Source organism: Phocoena phocoena, chromosome 1 (genome assembly GCF_963924675.1).
Source record: "Phocoena phocoena chromosome 1, mPhoPho1.1, whole genome shotgun sequence".
Taxonomy (NCBI): domain Eukaryota; kingdom Metazoa; phylum Chordata; class Mammalia; order Artiodactyla; family Phocoenidae; genus Phocoena; species Phocoena phocoena.
This window is the reverse complement of record NC_089219.1, coordinates 50,898,948-50,918,141: the sequence shown is the minus strand read 5'-3', so window position 1 is coordinate 50,918,141 and position 19,194 is coordinate 50,898,948. Positions and strand designations below refer to the sequence as shown.

At 41.7% G+C, this 19,194-nt stretch overlaps 1 protein-coding gene across 2 annotated transcripts in view; it reads left to right on the top strand.

Moving 5' to 3' along the window:
- The first annotated feature begins 1,033 nt into the window (after window positions 1-1,033).
- CYP2J2 (cytochrome P450 family 2 subfamily J member 2) overlaps window positions 1,034-19,194 on the top strand; it is a 31,463-nt gene continuing 13,302 nt past the window's right edge. Inside the window, exons 1-5 of one of the 2 annotated variants that reach the window (XM_065876675.1) lie at window positions 1,034-1,289; window positions 11,528-11,690; window positions 14,654-14,803; window positions 15,418-15,578; window positions 18,177-18,353. In XM_065876675.1, the coding sequence (XP_065732747.1) occupies window positions 1,080-1,289; window positions 11,528-11,690; window positions 14,654-14,803; window positions 15,418-15,578; window positions 18,177-18,353 (861 nt within the window). In that variant the 5' untranslated portion in view covers window positions 1,034-1,079. The remainder of the gene's footprint in view (window positions 1,290-11,527; window positions 11,691-14,653; window positions 14,804-15,417; window positions 15,579-18,176; window positions 18,354-19,194) is intronic. The other variant, XM_065876734.1, reaches the window with a different exon arrangement.

The window sequence follows — 19,194 nt, the reverse complement described above, 5'->3', positions numbered from 1 at the left end:
ATAGCAAAGAGACTTGAATGCTCTTTTCTTTTCTTTTTAAAGAAAGATTTTAATCAGGTTGTCTATATATATATGTTGAGAATCTGAGTGTGTGCTATACTATTCCAGTACTATGCTTCACGTTTTGAGTACCTCACAAATGGTGAGACACAGGTAGGCACACAGGATAGCATAGAAGGTTGGAACCTGGGGTCCTACACCATCTTGAGGCTTCAGAGGAAGAATCTTACTAAGCAAACCAAAAAGGACAAGGACTAAGACACCTACCTTCAATGTTCATTAAGCACCTATTAAAGACTAGCCTCAGTGCTAGAGCTTTGATGTAATGCTTCTTAAACTTCGAAAGAGTTACAAATACAGGGCCTCCTTTAAGTGTGCTGCAGACCGGTGGATTCATTTATTTACCACGTATTTGATATTAACCTCTGTCTCAGTTTCTGCAACTGCAAGATGGAACGAAGGGTATCTGCATAAATTTGTCAGAATTAAGCAATTCATCTAAAGAAGTCTGGCATATAGTAAGCGCCCAGGAAATATCAGGTGCTGCTGTTTCCCTATTTTATTACCAGGCGCGGTTCCAGTCCTTTGGTGAGACGGTGATGATAGAAAAACACAGAGCTCAAGTGTCCGCGGCCCTCTCTGAGATGCGATGACATAAACCCAAGAGCCCCGATGGCCTCACAGAGAGACAGGCTGTCTAAGTAGCTAATAAAAACGCTTGTAGCCAGGCCTTTTCCAAGACCCTTGCTGTTCTCCCAGGAATCCGGCCACAAGCATCTGGTGGGCGGCAGGCAGCTGGGAGAAGGCAGAGGGGAGTAGAGGACCGGGTGGAGGCGGGTTGGGGGCGCGGCAGGAGGCGCGGCCTGAGGAAGAGCCCGGACGGGTCATGCAGACCAGGCTTCGCGGGAGCCTAGCGGGCCAGGGTAGGGGCGCGGCGGAGTGAGGGTTGGAGGGGGGGGCGGGGCGGGGCGGGGCCGGGGGCAGGCGGGGAAGGAGGGCAGTGCTGGCAGCTTAGAGGCTGAGAGCCGCCGGGACCTTCGCTGGATCAGACCGCGGAAGAGCGAGCCGAGGTCGCCGCCATGCTCGCAGCGGTGGGCTCCCTGGCGGTTGCCTTCTGGACCGTTCTCCGTCCCCGCACTGTCCTGTTGGGGGCCGTCGCCTTTCTCTTCTTTGCTGATTTCCTCAAAAGGCGGCGTCCGAAGAACTACCCGCCGGGACCCCTCCGCCTGCCCTTCGTAGGCAACTTCTTCCATCTGGACTTTGAGAAGGGGCACCTGTCGCTTCAGAGGGTAGGAGTGGGCGAAGGTGCCAGGACTGCGTCCTGACCCTGATCTGCAGGACAAGGGCCATTCCGGGTACCGAGGGCGGGAGGCTGGGGCGGGGGTTGTGGGCTCTGAGGCTAAAGCGGGCACCCGGGTAGCTTTGAGCCTCGCTCTCCTCACCAGCAACCAGCATGATTCCACTTCTAGGGATGAAATTTTGTTAACTGTTTACTATTTAAGTGTGCCAGACACGATATGTTCTTTAAGTCATTTAATTGTGTGTCTTGTTACATATTATTGGGACATTGTATTTATAATATAATCACTTTGTATTTTTAATATTATTATCCTTGGGGGGGAAAATCCGGTACTTTCCCTCTCGGAGGCTCCGTTTCCCATGTGTGAAATGGTGATACTTCTACCTAAATCCTCACCACTTTTCAAATGAATTGCTCCCATCCCCACAAGGACTGAGCCCCTCACATTCAGCCTCCGCCCTGCAATCCACTCTCACTAAAGTAATCATTTTAAAATGTCACTCCTCTGCTTAGGCTTTCTCAAGGCTTCTTGCTGCTTCCCAGCTTTCAGACTCCTTAGGGAGCCACTTGGAAATCTTGCTGTAGCCTCTTTCCACTTCTTTATAATCATCTTCCATCAGGGCTGCCTAACTGTGGCCACTCTGAATTCCTTAGAATTCCCTCCAACATCCAGCACTTTCTCAAGCGTTTTCAGCTGCTTCCCTGCCTCTCAGCACAGGTACCTTGCTGACAGACAACACTGTGATAGGTGGGTGTGAACATTAAATAAAACAGTGAATGGTCAATATTAATACAGCTTAGTGTAGGTGCCCAACAAATAATAGTTCCCGTTTCCCTAGAAATGCCTGGAGCACTTTAAACACAAGCCTATAATACAAACTCAGATTCAGATGGAGAAGGTTTTTATCACTTTCTGGGAGAAACACACATTTGGTACAGGATTAGTCTACAGAATTTTAAAGCTAGGCTCCTAAACCTGTACCCTTCTTTAATGAATGTGTTGTTTAATTTCCAATATTGGGAGATTTTCCTGTTTTCTTTCTGTTAGTGATTTCCAGTTGGAGTCCATTATGGTTAGAGGTCATATTTTGCATAATTTCAATTTTTAAAAAATATGTTATGGTTGGTTTTATGACCCAAGATACAGCACCATGCATACTTGAAAAAAATGTGAATTCTGCCATTGTTGGGTGGAGTGTTCTATATTGTATGTCAATTAGATATAATTAAATGACTGCGTTCTTTAGTCCTTCTGAACCCTTGTTGACTTCTTGTCTACTGATTCTATCAGTTACTAGGAGAGGGTTGTCAAAGTCTTCAACTGTAATTACTTGTTTTTCTATGTCTCTAGTCAGTTCTGGTAGTTTTCATTTGTGTATTTTGCAGCTCTTTTAGATGGTGTATACACATTAAAATTGTTATGTCATCTTGGTGAATTGGCTCTTTATTATGTAATGTCCCTCTTTATCTCTGGTAATTCTCTTTGCCTGAATTTTACTTCATCTGATATAATATAGCCACACCAGTTCTCTTCTGATTAGTATATGCTTCTCTATTCTTTTACTTTTAATCTACTTATACCATTTTATTTGAAATGAGTTTCTTGTAGATAACATATAGGTGGGTAATTTTTTTCATTCTGCCGATATCAGACATTTGATTGGTGAATTTAGATCATTTATATTTAATGTAATTATTGATTTGTTAAAACAAAAGTCTGCCAATTTATTATTTGTTTCCTATTTTTCACTTTGTTTTTTACTCCTCTTCTTCTCCTTTCCTGTCTTTCTGTGGGTCACTTGAACATTTTTTGAGAATTCCATTTTAATTTATCTATAGTGTTTTTGAGTATATCTCTTTGTATTGTTTTTAAGTGCTTGCTGTAAAGATTACATGCTACGCATACATAACTTATTGCAATGAGTATCAACAGTTTACCACTTTAGGTGGAATACAGACACCTTAAAACTCTTTAGGTCCTTTTACCTTCCCCTACTTTATAATATATAATTTGTCTTAAATATTACCTCTACAGACATTGAGAACCACCTCAGACAGTATTATAATTTTTCTTTTAACTGTCAAACACGATTTGTTAAATTCAAGAAGACAAGATTAGTCTATAGTATTTACCCATTTATTTACCCTTTCTGTTGCTCTTTCTTTCCTAACTGAAGAACTTTCTTTAGCTATTCTTTTAGAACTGGTCTGCTGGCAAAAAAATTCTCTTAGCTTTCCTTCATCTAAGAATGTTTTATTTCACCTTCTTTTCTTCTGGTAGAAATCAGAATTCTATATCACTGGATATAGAATTCTAGGTTGACAGTTTCTTTTATTAAACCCTTGAAAATGTTGTGCTACTTCTTTCTGGCATCTCTAGTTCCTGATGAGAAATCTGCTGTAATTTGAATTGTTGTTCCCCATGAGTAATGAGTTGTTTTCCTCTGCATGCTTTCAAGAAGTTTTCTTTGTTTTTATTGGTTTCAGAGATTTGATTGCATGTCTTGGTGTTGAATTCTTTGGATTTATTGGGTTCACTCACAACTTCTTGAATCTGTAGGTTTTTCTAGTACCAAATTTGAGAATTTTTCAGCCATTATTTCTTCAAATATTTTTTCAAGTCCATGTTTTTTTCCTTTCCTTCTGGTACTCTTTGGCACTGATGGCACAACTGACAGATCTTTTGTTATTCTAATATCAGTCCCTGAAGCTCAGTTGTTTTATCTTTTCTCAATCTATTTTCTCTGTGTTGTTCAGATTGGATACTTTCTATTGATGTCTTCAATTTCACTGATTATCCTGTCATTACCACTCCGCTACTGAGTTGCTCTATTGAGTTTTTTGTTTACATTATTGTATTTTTCAGTTCTAAAATTTCTCTTTGGTTCTTATGTATATTTTCTAGTTCTTTGTTAAGATTTTCTATTTAAAATTTTTTTGAGAGTATAATTGTTTATCGAAACATTTTCAATAGCTGTTTTAAAATCTTTATCCTGTAATTCCAACATCTTTATCATCTCAGTATTAGTTTCAACTCATTCAATTTGAGATTTCTCTGGTTCTTGGTAACATGAGTAATTTTGGACTATATTCTGGACATTTGGTGTATTTTGTTATGTGACTCTGGACTCTATGTAAATCTTTTATTTTAGCAGATAGTCAATCTGTTGATATTCAGAATGTTCACTTTTGTGGATTGTGGTTCAAATGTCAATTTAGGTTATAAAGTCTTTGCAATACTATACTGGTCTACCCCACTTATGTGTTGTCCACCCCCATAGGACTCCAACCCACATTCTCATCAGTGCAGGCTGGAGAGAATGAGGATGGGGACAAAAGATTGGGGCCCCTCTGAGTAGGGTAGCCTGAGGAGGGAAGTCAGTAATCTAACCATATCATCTCCATGGGATACAGGTGCCTCCTTATTTCTGTGGAGTGGTAGAAATCAGAATTTTGCCCACTGACTACTTCAAGGAGTCTCTTTACTGCAGTTCAGGGGTGATAGTCACAATTCAGCTCATAGAGTCAGCAGGGAAGGGGCACCGCCTTATTGCAAAGGTAGGATGAAGGCAAGTTTCCATGCATCTTCTTCACTGCTGTAGCCCCTCATTAGGATGTGGGAGGGTCACATCTCTTATGGTATTTGTCTCCAGAAAAGGAAGGTAGAAAGGTTGAAATGTTCTGTCCTGGTGGACCACCCTTTATCTGGTCCTTTGACTACAGAGAACAGGGTTTTATTGGTGTTACTTTTTGTATGTGTCAGTATCATGATGATGAGGAGGAGTAAAATGGGATGCTTTTACTCACTCTTGTCTGGAATCAGAAACTTTGTCTGTGCCCTTGTTTTACCATTAAGATAGATATGACTAAATAGGTTACATGATTTGCCTCATGTCATAAAACTGGCCAGGGATGAAACTGAGGCTAGGGTCTTATCTCTGGCCCAGAGATTTTTCACCAGAAGTGTTAAATTTTATTTTATATAGGTTTGCAATGAAATATTTTTGGCTGTAAAAAAAATGGAGTTAAATGGTGTGATTTAGTTGTAATTAAATTTACATTCCAGCAATTTGGAAACATTAAGTACCTATCATTAACTACCTATCATTGCCTATTTATCTATCTTTACTTACCTATCTGTCATTACCTATCAGCTATAACATTAAACAAGGACTTGGACGCAGGACTATTTGACTCATATACCTATTCTTTGACTTATGCTACCTGACTTTTCACGATGTAGTTAGAGGATAATTGACTTATCCAGGGGTTCATTTATCCAACAGACATTTATGAAGTGCTTATTATGTGACAGGCACAGTACAAGACAGTGTATGATGAAATGTGTGTATAAACTTTTGGTAACCAAATGAGATATCATGAGGTGGGATCACTGTGAATGGGAAGCCCTGGGGATAACCTCTATAGAATGTTGAAATAAATTTGGCTGAACTGGAAATAAATGTTAGGCAAATGGTTATATGGAGTAAAGTGGACAGGAGATTTTTAAATGGGAGGAAGTGACATGAGCTAAAACAAAGTGAGAGGGCCGTGAAGAAACTGGCCTATTTGTATGGCATGATGGGAACCATGAACCATTCTTGTTTTTCCCCTTTTTTTCTAAACTTCCTCTACCACAGCTATATGTGTATGTATTTAAATAAGAGAAAATCTTATTGGACTAAAGTGGGAGAATGGTAGATAAGGTGGATAAATGTATTATGAGGATATACATTAAGCTGCTTGTAATAAAAAGGCCCCAAAATACAGTGGTGTAAAAAAAGAGTGAAATTTATTTCTCTCTCAGAAGTGAGTTCAGATGTAGGCAGGAAGACCAGGGTAGGAAAGCTGCTTTGTAACACAAGGTCATCCAGAAACCCCAGTTCCTTCTATCATGTTGCTCTCGTCCTACAACATCTTCATGTATGAGTTCCAGTCCATGGAACGGGGAAAGGAGCAGGTGGTGAGAAGCAACTTTCCTTTAAGGACATGACCCAGAAGATGCACACATCACCACTGCTTACGTCCCATTGGCCACACCTGGAGAAGCTGAGCAATGTGGTTTTGATTGGAAAGTCATGTGGCCAGCTAATATTTAGGGAGCTTCATCACTCAGAAGGAGAGAGAGAATATCTTCATGCTTTCAGTTAAGGATGAGACATACAGAGAGAGTTAGGAAGAGCCCAACTTTATGACCACCAGCTAGGCACTAAATCTCTGTGCTTCTTTTTCTGAAAACAAAGAATACATTGTAGGGTTATTATAAGAATCAAACAAGTTTATGAATATCAGTTTACTGCCAGGGTGCCTAGCACATATTTGATGCTTCTTTCTATATCTACTACCCTCCTCCTTTCTTCAAAAATTTATAGTAACAAACTCAAGGAAAAGCCAGTTGAGGTTGCATACATTGTCTGGCCTGATTGCTGCACGGGCTGCATTAATCCACTCTCTGTCCACTTCCCCTCCATTCCTTTGTCCAGATCTAACCAGAGTCCTTTTGCTAAAATATACTCCCAAATATGTCAATAACAATAAATAATTTTATTATTTATTTTAGTATTATGGTTACTTATCACCACCATCCCAACGATGGGAATTAGTAATATCCCCCATTTTATAGATTTGGAAACTGGGACACAGAGAAGTTAAATAACTTGACCAAAAATCACATAGAAAGTGAAAGCAGAAGCTGGATATAAATGGATTTGTATGACTTCAAAAATCCAAGTTCTTAAGCATTCACTGCCCTTACCTCTCCTATTCAGTTTTCTAGTTGCAAACAAAACAAGATCCAAAATATTTCACTTGACATTTGTATATCCTTGGTCTAGCTCACAGTACCTTGTCAGGCTTGTTTCCCCTCTCTGTACACAAATGAGAAGGTATTTTTTCCCAGAAACCTATCCTAGCCTTTGGTCCCCTTATGTGCTTCCTGCTTTCCCCCATTTAATAAGTTATTGTACAGAATGGTAATAATAAGAACTGGTTACTTATCTGTACGCTCCATTAGATTGGGGGCATCTTAAGATTAAGGACCTGTACCTCCAGCACCCGGCCTTGACCAACCACAGGGTTAGTGCTCTCTAATGAACTTGTACTGCAGTCAGAAAACAGCTCACTTGTTCCTGAAAGCCCACATTTTCCTGTCTTTGCATTGGTGTATGCTATTCCCACAGCCTAAAATCTTTGCCTTCACAACACATATCCTTTTGCAGGTACCCACACCTTCATTTACAATCTGGCCCAAATATCAGCTCCTCTTAGAAGCTTTCTCCCGTACCTGGAGTGGAATTCTTCTCTTCTTTCAATAGCGTCATGCCCCTTGCTTCAGCATTATAGCATGTATCATCTTCCACTGTGCGTTAGTTTTTTTCTGTAGTCAGCCTTCCCCGAGAGGCTTTGACACTTCAGGAAAACACCATAGCGTATTGATCTCTGTATTGCCCTCACATATAACATAGCAACGTCAGAAGGTGCCTGACAACTGAATTTGATTTCCACAGGCTGTTCCCAGAAACCTAGCATAACCCCAAGAACTACCAGTGAGACCAGTATTCTTAGCAGAAGTTCAGAGACCCCAGGGGACTGGTGAACTGCATTTATGCATAAATGTATTCATGCGTACAGGGTTTTGCTTTACCAGATCCATGACATACTAGATTTTTGAAGGATTTTATGACTTAAAAAGTGTAAGAAGTGTTATGAAGCTTTATTCCCTATGTCCTTGGGTTTCTTTTTGGTGCTTTATTGGATAGAAACGCTTTGTAACTATAAAAGCAATACAAATACATTGAGTGACACATTTTAAAATACAGTTTAGCAAGTGAGAGAGAATCTTAGCTCCTTGAGCACAGAGCTCAGTGCTGGTGAGTGTTCAGAGGAACAGACCCTCTCACCTACTGCTAGTGGGAATAAGAATTGATATACTCTTCCTTTTTTCCTTTTTATGTTTTCCTGTCTTTGTTCTGTTGGCTTTTGAGTTTAAGAACTCAAATTAAGTAGAGTCTTCCTCAACTTTATATCTCGTGGTTCAGTCTCTTGTCTCACTAACTCACCACTTCTAATTTTTTTTATTCTAAACATTTATTTTACTCTACTTTATTATTTAAGTGCTTCATCTTACATTTGGAATACTTATCGTTCATATGAAATTTCCTGTAACCTATTACTTTTATTTTCCTTTTATAGCTACTGTGCTATTCCTTTTCTCTTGATCTTTCTATTTTCATTTCTCATTTTAAGCCTGTTTTAGCCTCCTGAACCATCTTTTTTTTTAATTGAAGCATGGTTGATTTACAATGCTATGTTAATTTCTACTGTACAGCAAAGTGATTCAGTTATACATATATACAGATTCTTTGTTATACTATTTTCCATTATGGTTTATCACAGGATATTGAATATTGTTCCCTGTGCTATACAGTAGGACCTTGTTGTTTATCCATCCTATTCATAATAGTTTGCATCTGCTAACCCCAAACTCCCATACCATCCCTCTCCCACACCCTGCCTTAGCAACATGTCTGTTCTCTGTGTCTGTGAGTCTGTTTCTGTTTCGTAGATAAGTTCGTTGTGTCATATTTTAGATTCCACAAGTAATATCATATGGTATTTGTCATTCTCTTTCTGACTTACTTCACTTAGTACGATAATCTCTAGGTCCATCCATGTTGCCACAAATGGCATTATTTCATTCTTTTTATGGCTGAGTAATACTCCATTGTACATATGCACCATATCTTCTTTATCCATTCATCTGTCGGTGGACGTTTAGGTTGTTTCCATGTCTTGGCAATTGTGAATAGAACTGCTATGAACATAGGGGTACATGCATCTTTCTGAATTATAGTTTTGTCCAGGTATATGCCAAGCAGTGGGATTGTTGGGTCATATGGCAACACTATTTTTAGTCTTTTTGAGGAACCTCCATACTGTTTTCCATAGTGGCTGTACCTTCTTACATCCCCACCAATAGTGTAGGAGACTGAACAACCTTATTTTTAACCTCTTCTTTTTCCCTTACACTGTCTTTTTCTTAAGAACTTGTTTGTTTTTGTACATCAAAATGTATTCTCTACCTTACAAAGTCTTCTCAGATGACACTGGGACTTACTACCTCCAAGTAAAGCCATTGGCACAGTGACTGGCATGGTTACTTAAGAATTGGTAGACATCACCACCGTTGGTACCAGGGCTGCAGGAGGTCCTTTGATGTATCCATGTTTACACAGTTGATCATGCCATAAAAATGTTTCATGTAGCTCTGTCAGACTAGAAATATACGTGGGCAGAGAGTTGGTAAGAGGTGAAACTCTGTAGAAGTTCATTTCAGTAAACACTACTGGAGTGCCAAGTCCCCTCCAAGAACAAGCTGAGATTCCAGGTTGTATACATTGTCAGTTAAGAGTCCTTTAGCTTAACCTGAGATTTTCAGCCATTCCAAAAGTATTTTTTACTGTATATTCTGAAATAGTCAAGAAATCCTTCCTGTAAAACCTAAGAAGTTCATCCAGGCATTCAGCATGATGAAATAAAAAGTCTTGATTTATGCAGACCCATTCCTGCCATTTGTTAGAACAAGACGTGCACTTTTAGAGGCAGACCAGACTAAGATGGAATCTTGGTTCTGCTCTTTCTAATAAGACAGACTTCCTGTGCTAGTGATGAACAAACATGGATGGAAGACTGTAGACCAACAAGACAATGGAAGGATGGAGTTCAGGCTTGGTCTTTAATATGGGAGCAGGGTGGTGAAATGAGACTAAATCCATGGTATTTGCTCTGAAGGGATGACACAGTCCAGGGAGCTTGAGGTGACATGGGAGAGCATAAGTGCATGGCAGCTGGGGAGGTGGGGCCACAGATACCTGGAGGAAATGAGCACTTCTGTTTGATACCACAGCCTTAGTAAGACACAGCCCTGCAGTCTGCAGGAATGGGCAGGTCTACTTAGATTCCTCTCTTGAGTAAGCATGTCAGGGAAGACTTTGATTTATGACCCTTGACTGCGGTCCAAGCCATATTTGCACATACCTGAACATTTGTGTACACCCCTGACACACCCACACACTCTTTCATTCTCTCTGTCTCACTCTTCCCCTCCCAGCTCCCTTACCCTCATTCTCACATTCGTTCTGTCACATCCACTAAACTCTAAAGTCCAAGCACCGTCTCAGGTTCATGGCTTTGTTCTTAAATCTTACATAATGCTTGGCAAATTTCACCAACATCCAATAGCTTTGTCACCTTGGCTAAGTTACTTCTGCTAGGACTCATTTTTCTTACTGAAAGACAAGGAAAATCATTACTACCATAGGGTAGTTGTGAGGTTAATGAAATAAAATGTGAAAGGTGCTTATCATGGCACCCAGTGGACGTGGTTGTCTGTGACCACCAGCTCCTGTCTCTCGCACATCATCCCTGTGCTCTTGTCCTGTCTGTCACATGAGCAAGTGCTTCCATATCCCTTTGCACACAGAGCTCATTCATTCCCCAGAGGCTCGAGTGGCTGTCTGCCAGGTACCAGGGAACAAAGTGCCTTTCACATCGCTGCTCTCATTCTTCTTCACAGAACCCTTTGAGGGAAGAATAATTTTCTCCTTTTATAGCTGAGGCTCCAAACAAGTGAGGCAACTTTCCCTGGAGCTCACAGCTAGTCAACCATAGAGTTAAGATTTGCACATGGCTCCAGAACTAGTGTGCTCTTCTCCATACCTGGTCCCAGCCCTATAATGAATTTTCTGTCACCTAGAACATGTTGAGGAAGGGGACATTCTCTCCTGGTTAAACAGATATGATTTACTAAGAAGTCCACATTCACTAAACATATCTCAGCCTTCTCTGGTGAGTCACATGTATGAATTCTCTCCCTTCACTAGATTTTAAGATGCTTGCAGTTAAAGACCTTGTTTATTTTGTTAAACGTTTAGGCCTTATTCTCAGGACTAAGGGTGGATACTCACTCAATTCGAGGAAGTTGAACATATGAATGAATGTTTATAAGGAATGTCTATGTCCTGTAGTGGATTCAGCCCGAGTCTAGTTGAGAGGAGGAGAAATGGAAACAGGTAGAAACATCCCCATCAGACCATCAGACCTAAGTGCACACAGAGGTGTGCACACGGACACCCCCTCCCCCCATCCAAGCTCCCACAGCTACACAAACCCTCTATTCCTGGACACACAGACATGTGCATATTCTGTGACTATTTTACTATTTTTCAGTTTGTGAAGAAATATGGGAACCTTTTTAGCCTGGAATTCGGTGACTTGCCTTCAGTTATTATAACTGGATTGCCCTTAATCAAAGAAGTCCTTGTCCACCAGGAGCAAAAGTTTTTGAACCGCCCTATAACCCCTATTCGAGAACGTGTTTTTAAGAAAAATGGTAAGTTTCTTGACTAATATAAGATGTGTATGTTTGATATTCTTGTAGTCTGTGAAAGGTACATTTGTGACTGTAATTCTCCAACACTCCCAGTTACCAGGCCCATCATAAAATTCCTGCCCCTAAAAGAAGCTGAGTGGGGCTTCCCTGGTGGCGTAGTGGTTGAGAGTCCGCCTGCCGATGCAGGGGACACGGGTTCGTGTCCCGGTCCGGGAGGATCCCGCGTGCTGCGGAGCGGCTGGGCCCGTGGGCCGTGGCCACTGGGCCTGCGCGTCCGGAGCCTGTGCTCCGCGGCGGGAGAGGCCACGGCAGTGAGAGGCCCGCGTACCGGAAAAAAAAAAAAAAAAAAAAGTATTTCAAAGAAGCTGAGTGGCCACATTTCCCTGTTACAGACACCCCCTCAGGGAACCTGGCAGGGTTAGCCCTAATGTCAGGGATTTGAGAGAAGCTGCATCACCTGCATGAACTCACTCTGGCAGCTCTAATTAGTAAGTATTCACATCACTCAGTGCTGTGATGTGTTTTTTAAGAAAGGCAATGCGTTCTCGCTCTCTCTTTCTGCTGTCCCATTCAGATCTCTTCCCTAGGAAAATGGATGTGGATCTGCTTCCTCCTGCTGATTATGTAATCCCTTCTTGCCTCTAGTTCCTTATGCTGTATTATTAAGGCTGTGCCCCACAAGGTATCTTAACCCTTCCATCTATATTAGAAGAGTTTGGCGGGAACACTTAAAATGATCATTAAATAAACGAACACATTTAAAAATCTAAATGAAAGACTCAGATTTATTCTTCTACCAAAGCACCATATTTTTCAGGTGCTTCTCAATTCCTCTTTGAAATATTTCATCCATTAACTCTACATCCATTCACTCTATTTATTATCAGCCATGTGAAGCCCAGTGCTAGGCACCAGTGCCAGAGCAGTGAGGAGAATGACAAAATCCTGTTCTTCTGTAACTTACATTCCATTCATGAAAATAATATCAATTACTCTAATAATTTCAGACCGTAACTGTTATGAAGATAAGAGCGTGGTGCACTTCTTAGGTGTATCTAATCTAATTCAGAGACTCAGGAAGAGCTAATGTAAGTAAATGACAAATGTGAAGAAGCAATCAGTCAGAGGGAATAGAGTATGAAAAGTCTCTGAGGTGGGAAGAACGACAATGAACTGAGGAACTGAAAAGTGGCCAGTGTGGGAAGCACAGGGATTAAACGGAGATAATTAAATGGAGATGAAGGTGCTGAGTTTGGCCAGGAGTAGTTCATGCATCTCCTTGTTAAGGATGTTGCTTTTTATTCCTAATAATAATGAAAGCTCTTGAACGGTTTCAGTAGAGAAAGGAATCATCGTACTTACATGGTACATTTTCAAGACTTCTTCAGGCTGCAATGTCAAGAAGGGAATAAAGGGAGTAAGAGACTGTTGCAGCATTTTAGGTTAGAGAAGGTGGTGGCTTGGACTAGGGAGATGGCGAGAAATGACAGTACAGTAGGTTAGACCAGGAGAGTGGCCGTGAAGATATATGGATTTAAGATATTCAGGAGGCAAATCCAATAAGACATGATGACCTAGACAGAGAGAGAATGAGGTATTGAGGTAGATACCCAAATGGGTAGGTAAAGGAAAGGAGGAATATTTGGAGGAGGGCAAGGTGTTGGCTGGCCTGGGTGGGGAGTTGTATATGGAGCAATCATGAATTCAGTCGTAGAAATGCTGAGTTTGAAATGCCTTTAAATCAGCAGAGTCAAACAGACACTGGTATGTATGTCTGGAGCTGAGGGACAGAAAGAGCTAATGAGATTTTCCCGAAAATGGAGCATAGATAAGGGGAGAAGAGGCTTGCAGAACTTGAATGGAGAACTAGATCATTTTGAAATATAATAGAAGGTGAATTAACAAAAGATATGGTAAGTTCTCTGCAGTCAGAGAATTAGGAGGAAAATTGGAGAGTGTCACGTCCTGGGAAAAGAGAGAAGAAAGAAGTGTCTCATGCTGCTGACACATCAAGATGAGGTTGAAAAGGATCCTGGACTGGACAGCAGGGAAGGCCATGTCCTTGAGGTGGTAGAGGCCAAAGGCAGATATTAGAAGGAGTTGAAGAGTGCTCTGGAAGTGAAGAAATGAGAGAAGTGTGGCCTCACCTGCCCTGTGAAATAAATGATCATCTGTTGAACACACCAAGATGGTTTTTTGCTTTTTCCTTTGCCTGTGTTGTTCTTTCTGCATAGATTTTTCACTCTTCCATGCTCTTGAATGATTCATTTTTTTTTTTTTGCAGTACGCAGGCCTCTCAATGTTGTGGCCTCTCCCGTTGTGGAGCACAGGCTCCAGATGCACAGGCTCAGCGGCCATGGCTCACAGGCCCAGCCGCTCCGCGGCATGTGGGATCTTCCCAGACCGGGGCATGAACCCATGTCCCCTGCATCGGCAGGCGGACTCTCAACCACTGCGCCACCAGGGAAGCCCCTGATTCATTTATTTTTTAAGGTCCAGCTTAGATAGGACGTCTCCTAAAGGCCTTGCCTCCTTATGAGTATGGATTTTGTCTAATCCCTAAGTGCATTCTTCGTATGTTGCATAACATAAATACTTACAGTTACTTATGTGACAAGTAATCAAAAAATGGGCTTTGGAGTTAGGCAGAACTGAATTTGAACTTTTATCCCTTGTCCCTCAGTTTCCTTATCAACAAAATTGTTGGGAGGGTTGGCAGTTATGATAGGACCTACCTCAGAGAGGTTCTGTGAGTGCTAAATTACACAATGTATTAAAAATGTTAAAGTGTCCGGCATTAGAAGCAGTCAGTAAATGCTAGCCACTATATCTATTGCTTTGGGATTATTTCTCTGAATAGTTTTCAAGCGCCTTAATGCCCTTCTCCTTCCTTCCATCTGATGCATTCTCCCCCATGGCTCTTGTTGGCTTTTTTTTCATAATGTTGTCTTTCTTTTTCCCAGGCTTGATCATGTCCATAGGCCAGGTGTGGAAGGAACAAAGAAGGTTTGCCCTGACAACACTGAAGAGCTTTGGTTTAGGAAGGAAGAGCTTAGAGGAGCGCATTCAGGAAGAGACCCACTTCCTCATCCAGGCAATGGGAGAGGAGAACGGTGAGTGTGTCATAGGACAGGTGCAGGGTACTGTGGCTCATTCATTCACTAACCAGGTGATTAATAAGAGTCTACGTGCCTGTCCTGCACCCAGCACTGTGTAGGGCACTGAGGGGATAACAGTGAACAGCTAACCATGACCTGCCCTCATGGAGCTCAAGAATTAAGAATAAGATGGGTATTAAACTTATTATTGTTTTTTTTTTGGTTTTTTTTGCGGTACGTGGGCCTCTCACTGTTGTGGCCTCTCCCATTGTGGAGCACAGGCTCCGGACGTGCAGGCTCAGCGGCCGTGGCTCATGGGCCCAGCCGCTCCGTGGCATGTGGGATCTTCCCGGACCGGGACACGAACCCACGTCCCCTGCATCGGCAGGCGGACTCTCAACCACTGCGCCACCAGGGAAGCCCTTATTATTGGTTTTAAATCCTGGTCATCAGTTTGACTTCCCGGGCATTGACTGAATACTTGCTATATAGTAGACCCTGTGTAGGGTGCTGGGGCCACAGTCTCAGAGGTGGTTCTGTAGTCAGTATGTCATATGTCATGTAGAGTAGACTCTCAGGGAAGGAGAAGGAAACCAATCTGAAGGATCCATCGCTTCTTCTGCCTCTAGGACAGCCTTTCGACCCTCACTTCAAAATCAACAATGCAGTTTCCAATATTATTTGCTCCATCACATTTGGGGAGCGCTTTGACTACGAGGACACTCAGTTCCAGGAGCTGCTGAGGCTGCTGGATGAGGTCACATATCTCGAGACATCAATGTGGTGCCAGGTGAGGCAGTCCTCACTTCCTATCTTGGATAAGGATATTGGGCTGATGTCAGACACAGATGAGTTCTTCCTTTTTTTTTTAAGCTAACATATAACCTTTTAAAATTTACTTTAACACAAACATGTTTGTAGTCAATCTGTTGAATTTAGTATTTTACGTCATATTGTTAAATATTGGCTATAGACAAAGAACGTTTCTAACATTTGTGTACGGTGCAAAACTTTACATGAAGTGCGCCTACGGACCTATGTTCTTTTCTTTAAAAAGCACAATATTGCCATCACCTTTGTGTCTCTCCTCTCCATGTCCCTCCCTAGCCCTCCGTGTCCATCCTCCCTCAGAAGTACTGTTCTTTGCCTGACTCTCCCCCAGCACATTGTTTTCAGATTCATATGTTAGTTGCACTTTTAAAAAAATATCTGCTTACTTTTCTATTTTATGAATATGCCCGTTTGTTATTCTGTTCCCTATTAATAAACACTTGGGGGACTTTCAGTTTGGGGACCTGGAATGAACATTCTTGTCAGTCCTTCATGTGGACACATCCACTCATTTCTCTTGCATTCACACCTGTAAAAAATACTTAAAGTTTTCCCAGGTGGTTGTACTACTTACATGTCCATCCACACTTGATATTATCAGTTTGTAACTTTGTAGGGTGTAGATTTAGAAGGTCAAACTCACCCCTTCCTTGGTGGGCCCTGCTCTCCACTTTTGTCCTGCCAGTGCTGTGAGTCTGTCAAAACCTCTACTCAGCTTCTTGGCCTCTCAGCCACATTTCTGGATTTGGAAAACACTTCTAGGGGAAAATCAGCCCTAAGGGTTTTGTTTATTCTTAACAAGTATCTTTAGCTGGAGTCTTATGGATCCATCACACCAATACTGATAAAGTAGCTAGCATGATTCCTGGCACATTAAAGGGGCATAATGAATGTGAGCTATTATGATTTATTGTCAGTGTTATTTTTGAATAATGTTCCTTGTTCTCAATTCTAACCGTGGTAGCCGCCCATCCAGTTATTCCAGTTTCTTCCCTCCTGTTAAGACAGAACCTAGGAAGTCATGGGAGTTCAGTGGGTACCCAGCTGACTGTTCCCAGGGAACAGAAATCCTGGGAGGGTAGGATGGGGCAGTAGGGCAGGGGTAAGAAGCATTTCTTAGAGACCCAAAGTAGACCAGGCACTTTGATGGACAATGCTTCATACTTTATCTCAAATAAGTTTTTACATCAGTCCTTTAAAGATGAGATGGGTCATCCTGATGTGTGCAAGCAGATATGGGAATATGTAAGCACATCCCATAGTAGTCTACTGGCTCTGTGTCACGTGCAGAATAGATCTCATGGCATTTAGTCATGAAAATAACCATCAGGCCCCACTGGCAGCTAAAGTAGCCACAAATCACATCATTACTACTATTATTATTATTATTACTATTATTACCGAAGTATTATAGCTAGCAAGAAACAGAGCTAATTGTCAAACCCATGCCTGTTTCACTTAAAATCTAGGCAACTTTCTATTACCTTATGCTATCTATTTTCGACTATGTATTATTAGAGAAAATATATTCAAAGACCACTTTATTTCAGTAAAAAATATCTTAGCCACATGGAGATTACATCATAGTGGGGGCAGACAAATAAATACACGTACATATTTAACATAGATAGATACATACATACATACATAGGTATGTAGATATATAGCTAGATACATATACATAGATACATAGATACATATACATAGATAGACATTTTGCACACACACACACACACACACATACACACCCAAATATATATACATACACATACTAATGATAATTGTCACAGAAAAAAATAAAACAAAATAAAGGAATGGAAAGAGAGTACCAGAAGTGCTACTAACTGTAGGATTATCAGGTAAGACAGGTCCAAGTAGGTGACATTTGAGCAGCACATTAATGCATTAAAGGAACTGGGGTTATACAGATTTCAGAGGAAAACCATTCTAGATGGAAGGAACAGCAAATGCAGTGTCCTAAACAAGAATATTTTTTATGTTTTCACAGAGGCCAATGGGGCTGGACTTGAAAGAGTAAAAGAGAGTAAGATGGCAGGGAGTGATAGCAGAGGAGGTGGCAAGAGGGTGAGGGGCCAGCTCATGTAGAGCACCAGGCTAGGAGAATGGTGTAGAATTTTGTCTAAATGTCATGGAAAGTCATTGGAAGAGCCAAAAAGTGAAATAATCAATCAAACAGCTAAATGGTCCTTCTGGCAGCTCAGTGGAAAATAGACTGGGAATGGGGTTAAGGATAGAATCAGGAAACCTGTTGGAGGCTTTACAGCATCCAGGTAAGTAATGTTGGTGGTTTGTGAAAGGAAGACAAAGCACATGGAGCGGTGAGAAGTGGTCCGAGACTGGTTATATTTTGGATGGAGAGCTGAAATGCTTTGCCCAAGGGGAAAGAAGAGGGTTGAGAGAGAGAAGAGTCAGGGGTGACTCCAAGCGTTAAATTTAAGTAAATAAAAGAGATGGAAAGAGAATGTCGTTTCATTGTCTTCAAAAGTAGAAAACTGGCACTCCCTTGTCTCCATGACTGTTTTGTTTTCTCCATCAGCTCTACAACGTCTTTCCAAGGATAATGAATTTCCTTCCTGGACCCCACCAAATGCTCTTCAGGAACTGGGAGAAGCTGAAAATGTTTGTTGCCCGTGTGATCGAAAACCACAAGAGAGGTTGGAATCCTGCTGAAGCAAGAGACTTCATTGATGCTTACCTCAAGGAAATAGAAAAGGTGAGGAAACCAGAGCTGTTACCTGAGTTTTACTCTTAAAGAGCAAATGAGGGGATTCTGGTTTCTTATTGCTGCTGTACCAAATCACCCCAAACGTGGGGCTTAAAACAACACACATGGGGCTTCCCTGGTGGCGCAGTGGTTGAGAGTCCGCCTGCCGATGCAGGGGACACGGGTTCGTGCCCTGATCCGGGAAGATCCCACATGCCGCGGAGCAGCTGGGCCCGTGAGCCATAGCCGCTGGGGCCTGCACGTCCGGAGCCTGTGCTCCGCAACAGGAGAGGCCACAGCAGTGAGAGGCCCGCATATCACAAAAAAAACCCCACAAACAAACACATTTGTTTCCTTACAGTTCTAGAGGTCAGAAGGCTGAAACCAGTTTCACTGGGCTGAAGTCAAGTTGCAGGAGGGACTGGCTCCTACTTGAGGCTTTAGGACAGAATCCACTGATTGACTTTTCCAGTATCTAGAGGCTGCCTGTACTCCCTGCCGCAGGGCCCCTTCCTCCGACTTCAAAGCCATCAATGTAGCATCTTTTCTGCCACCATCCTCACATCTTCTCTTTATGACTTTCTTGCCTCCCTCTTATAAAGACTTGTGATTATATTGGGCTCACTGGGATAATCCAGGATAATCTTCCCATATCAGTATCGTTAATTCACTATACCTACAAAGTCCCTTCTGCCGTGTAACATTCACGGGTTCTAGAGATTAAGACATGGACATCTTTGTGGGTCATTATTCAGCCTACCACAGGGAAGGAAAATAGAGGCAATACTTCATGGAGTGTAGGAATAACATTAACTCAGAATTGATTTATGAGTTAATTGATGAGACAATT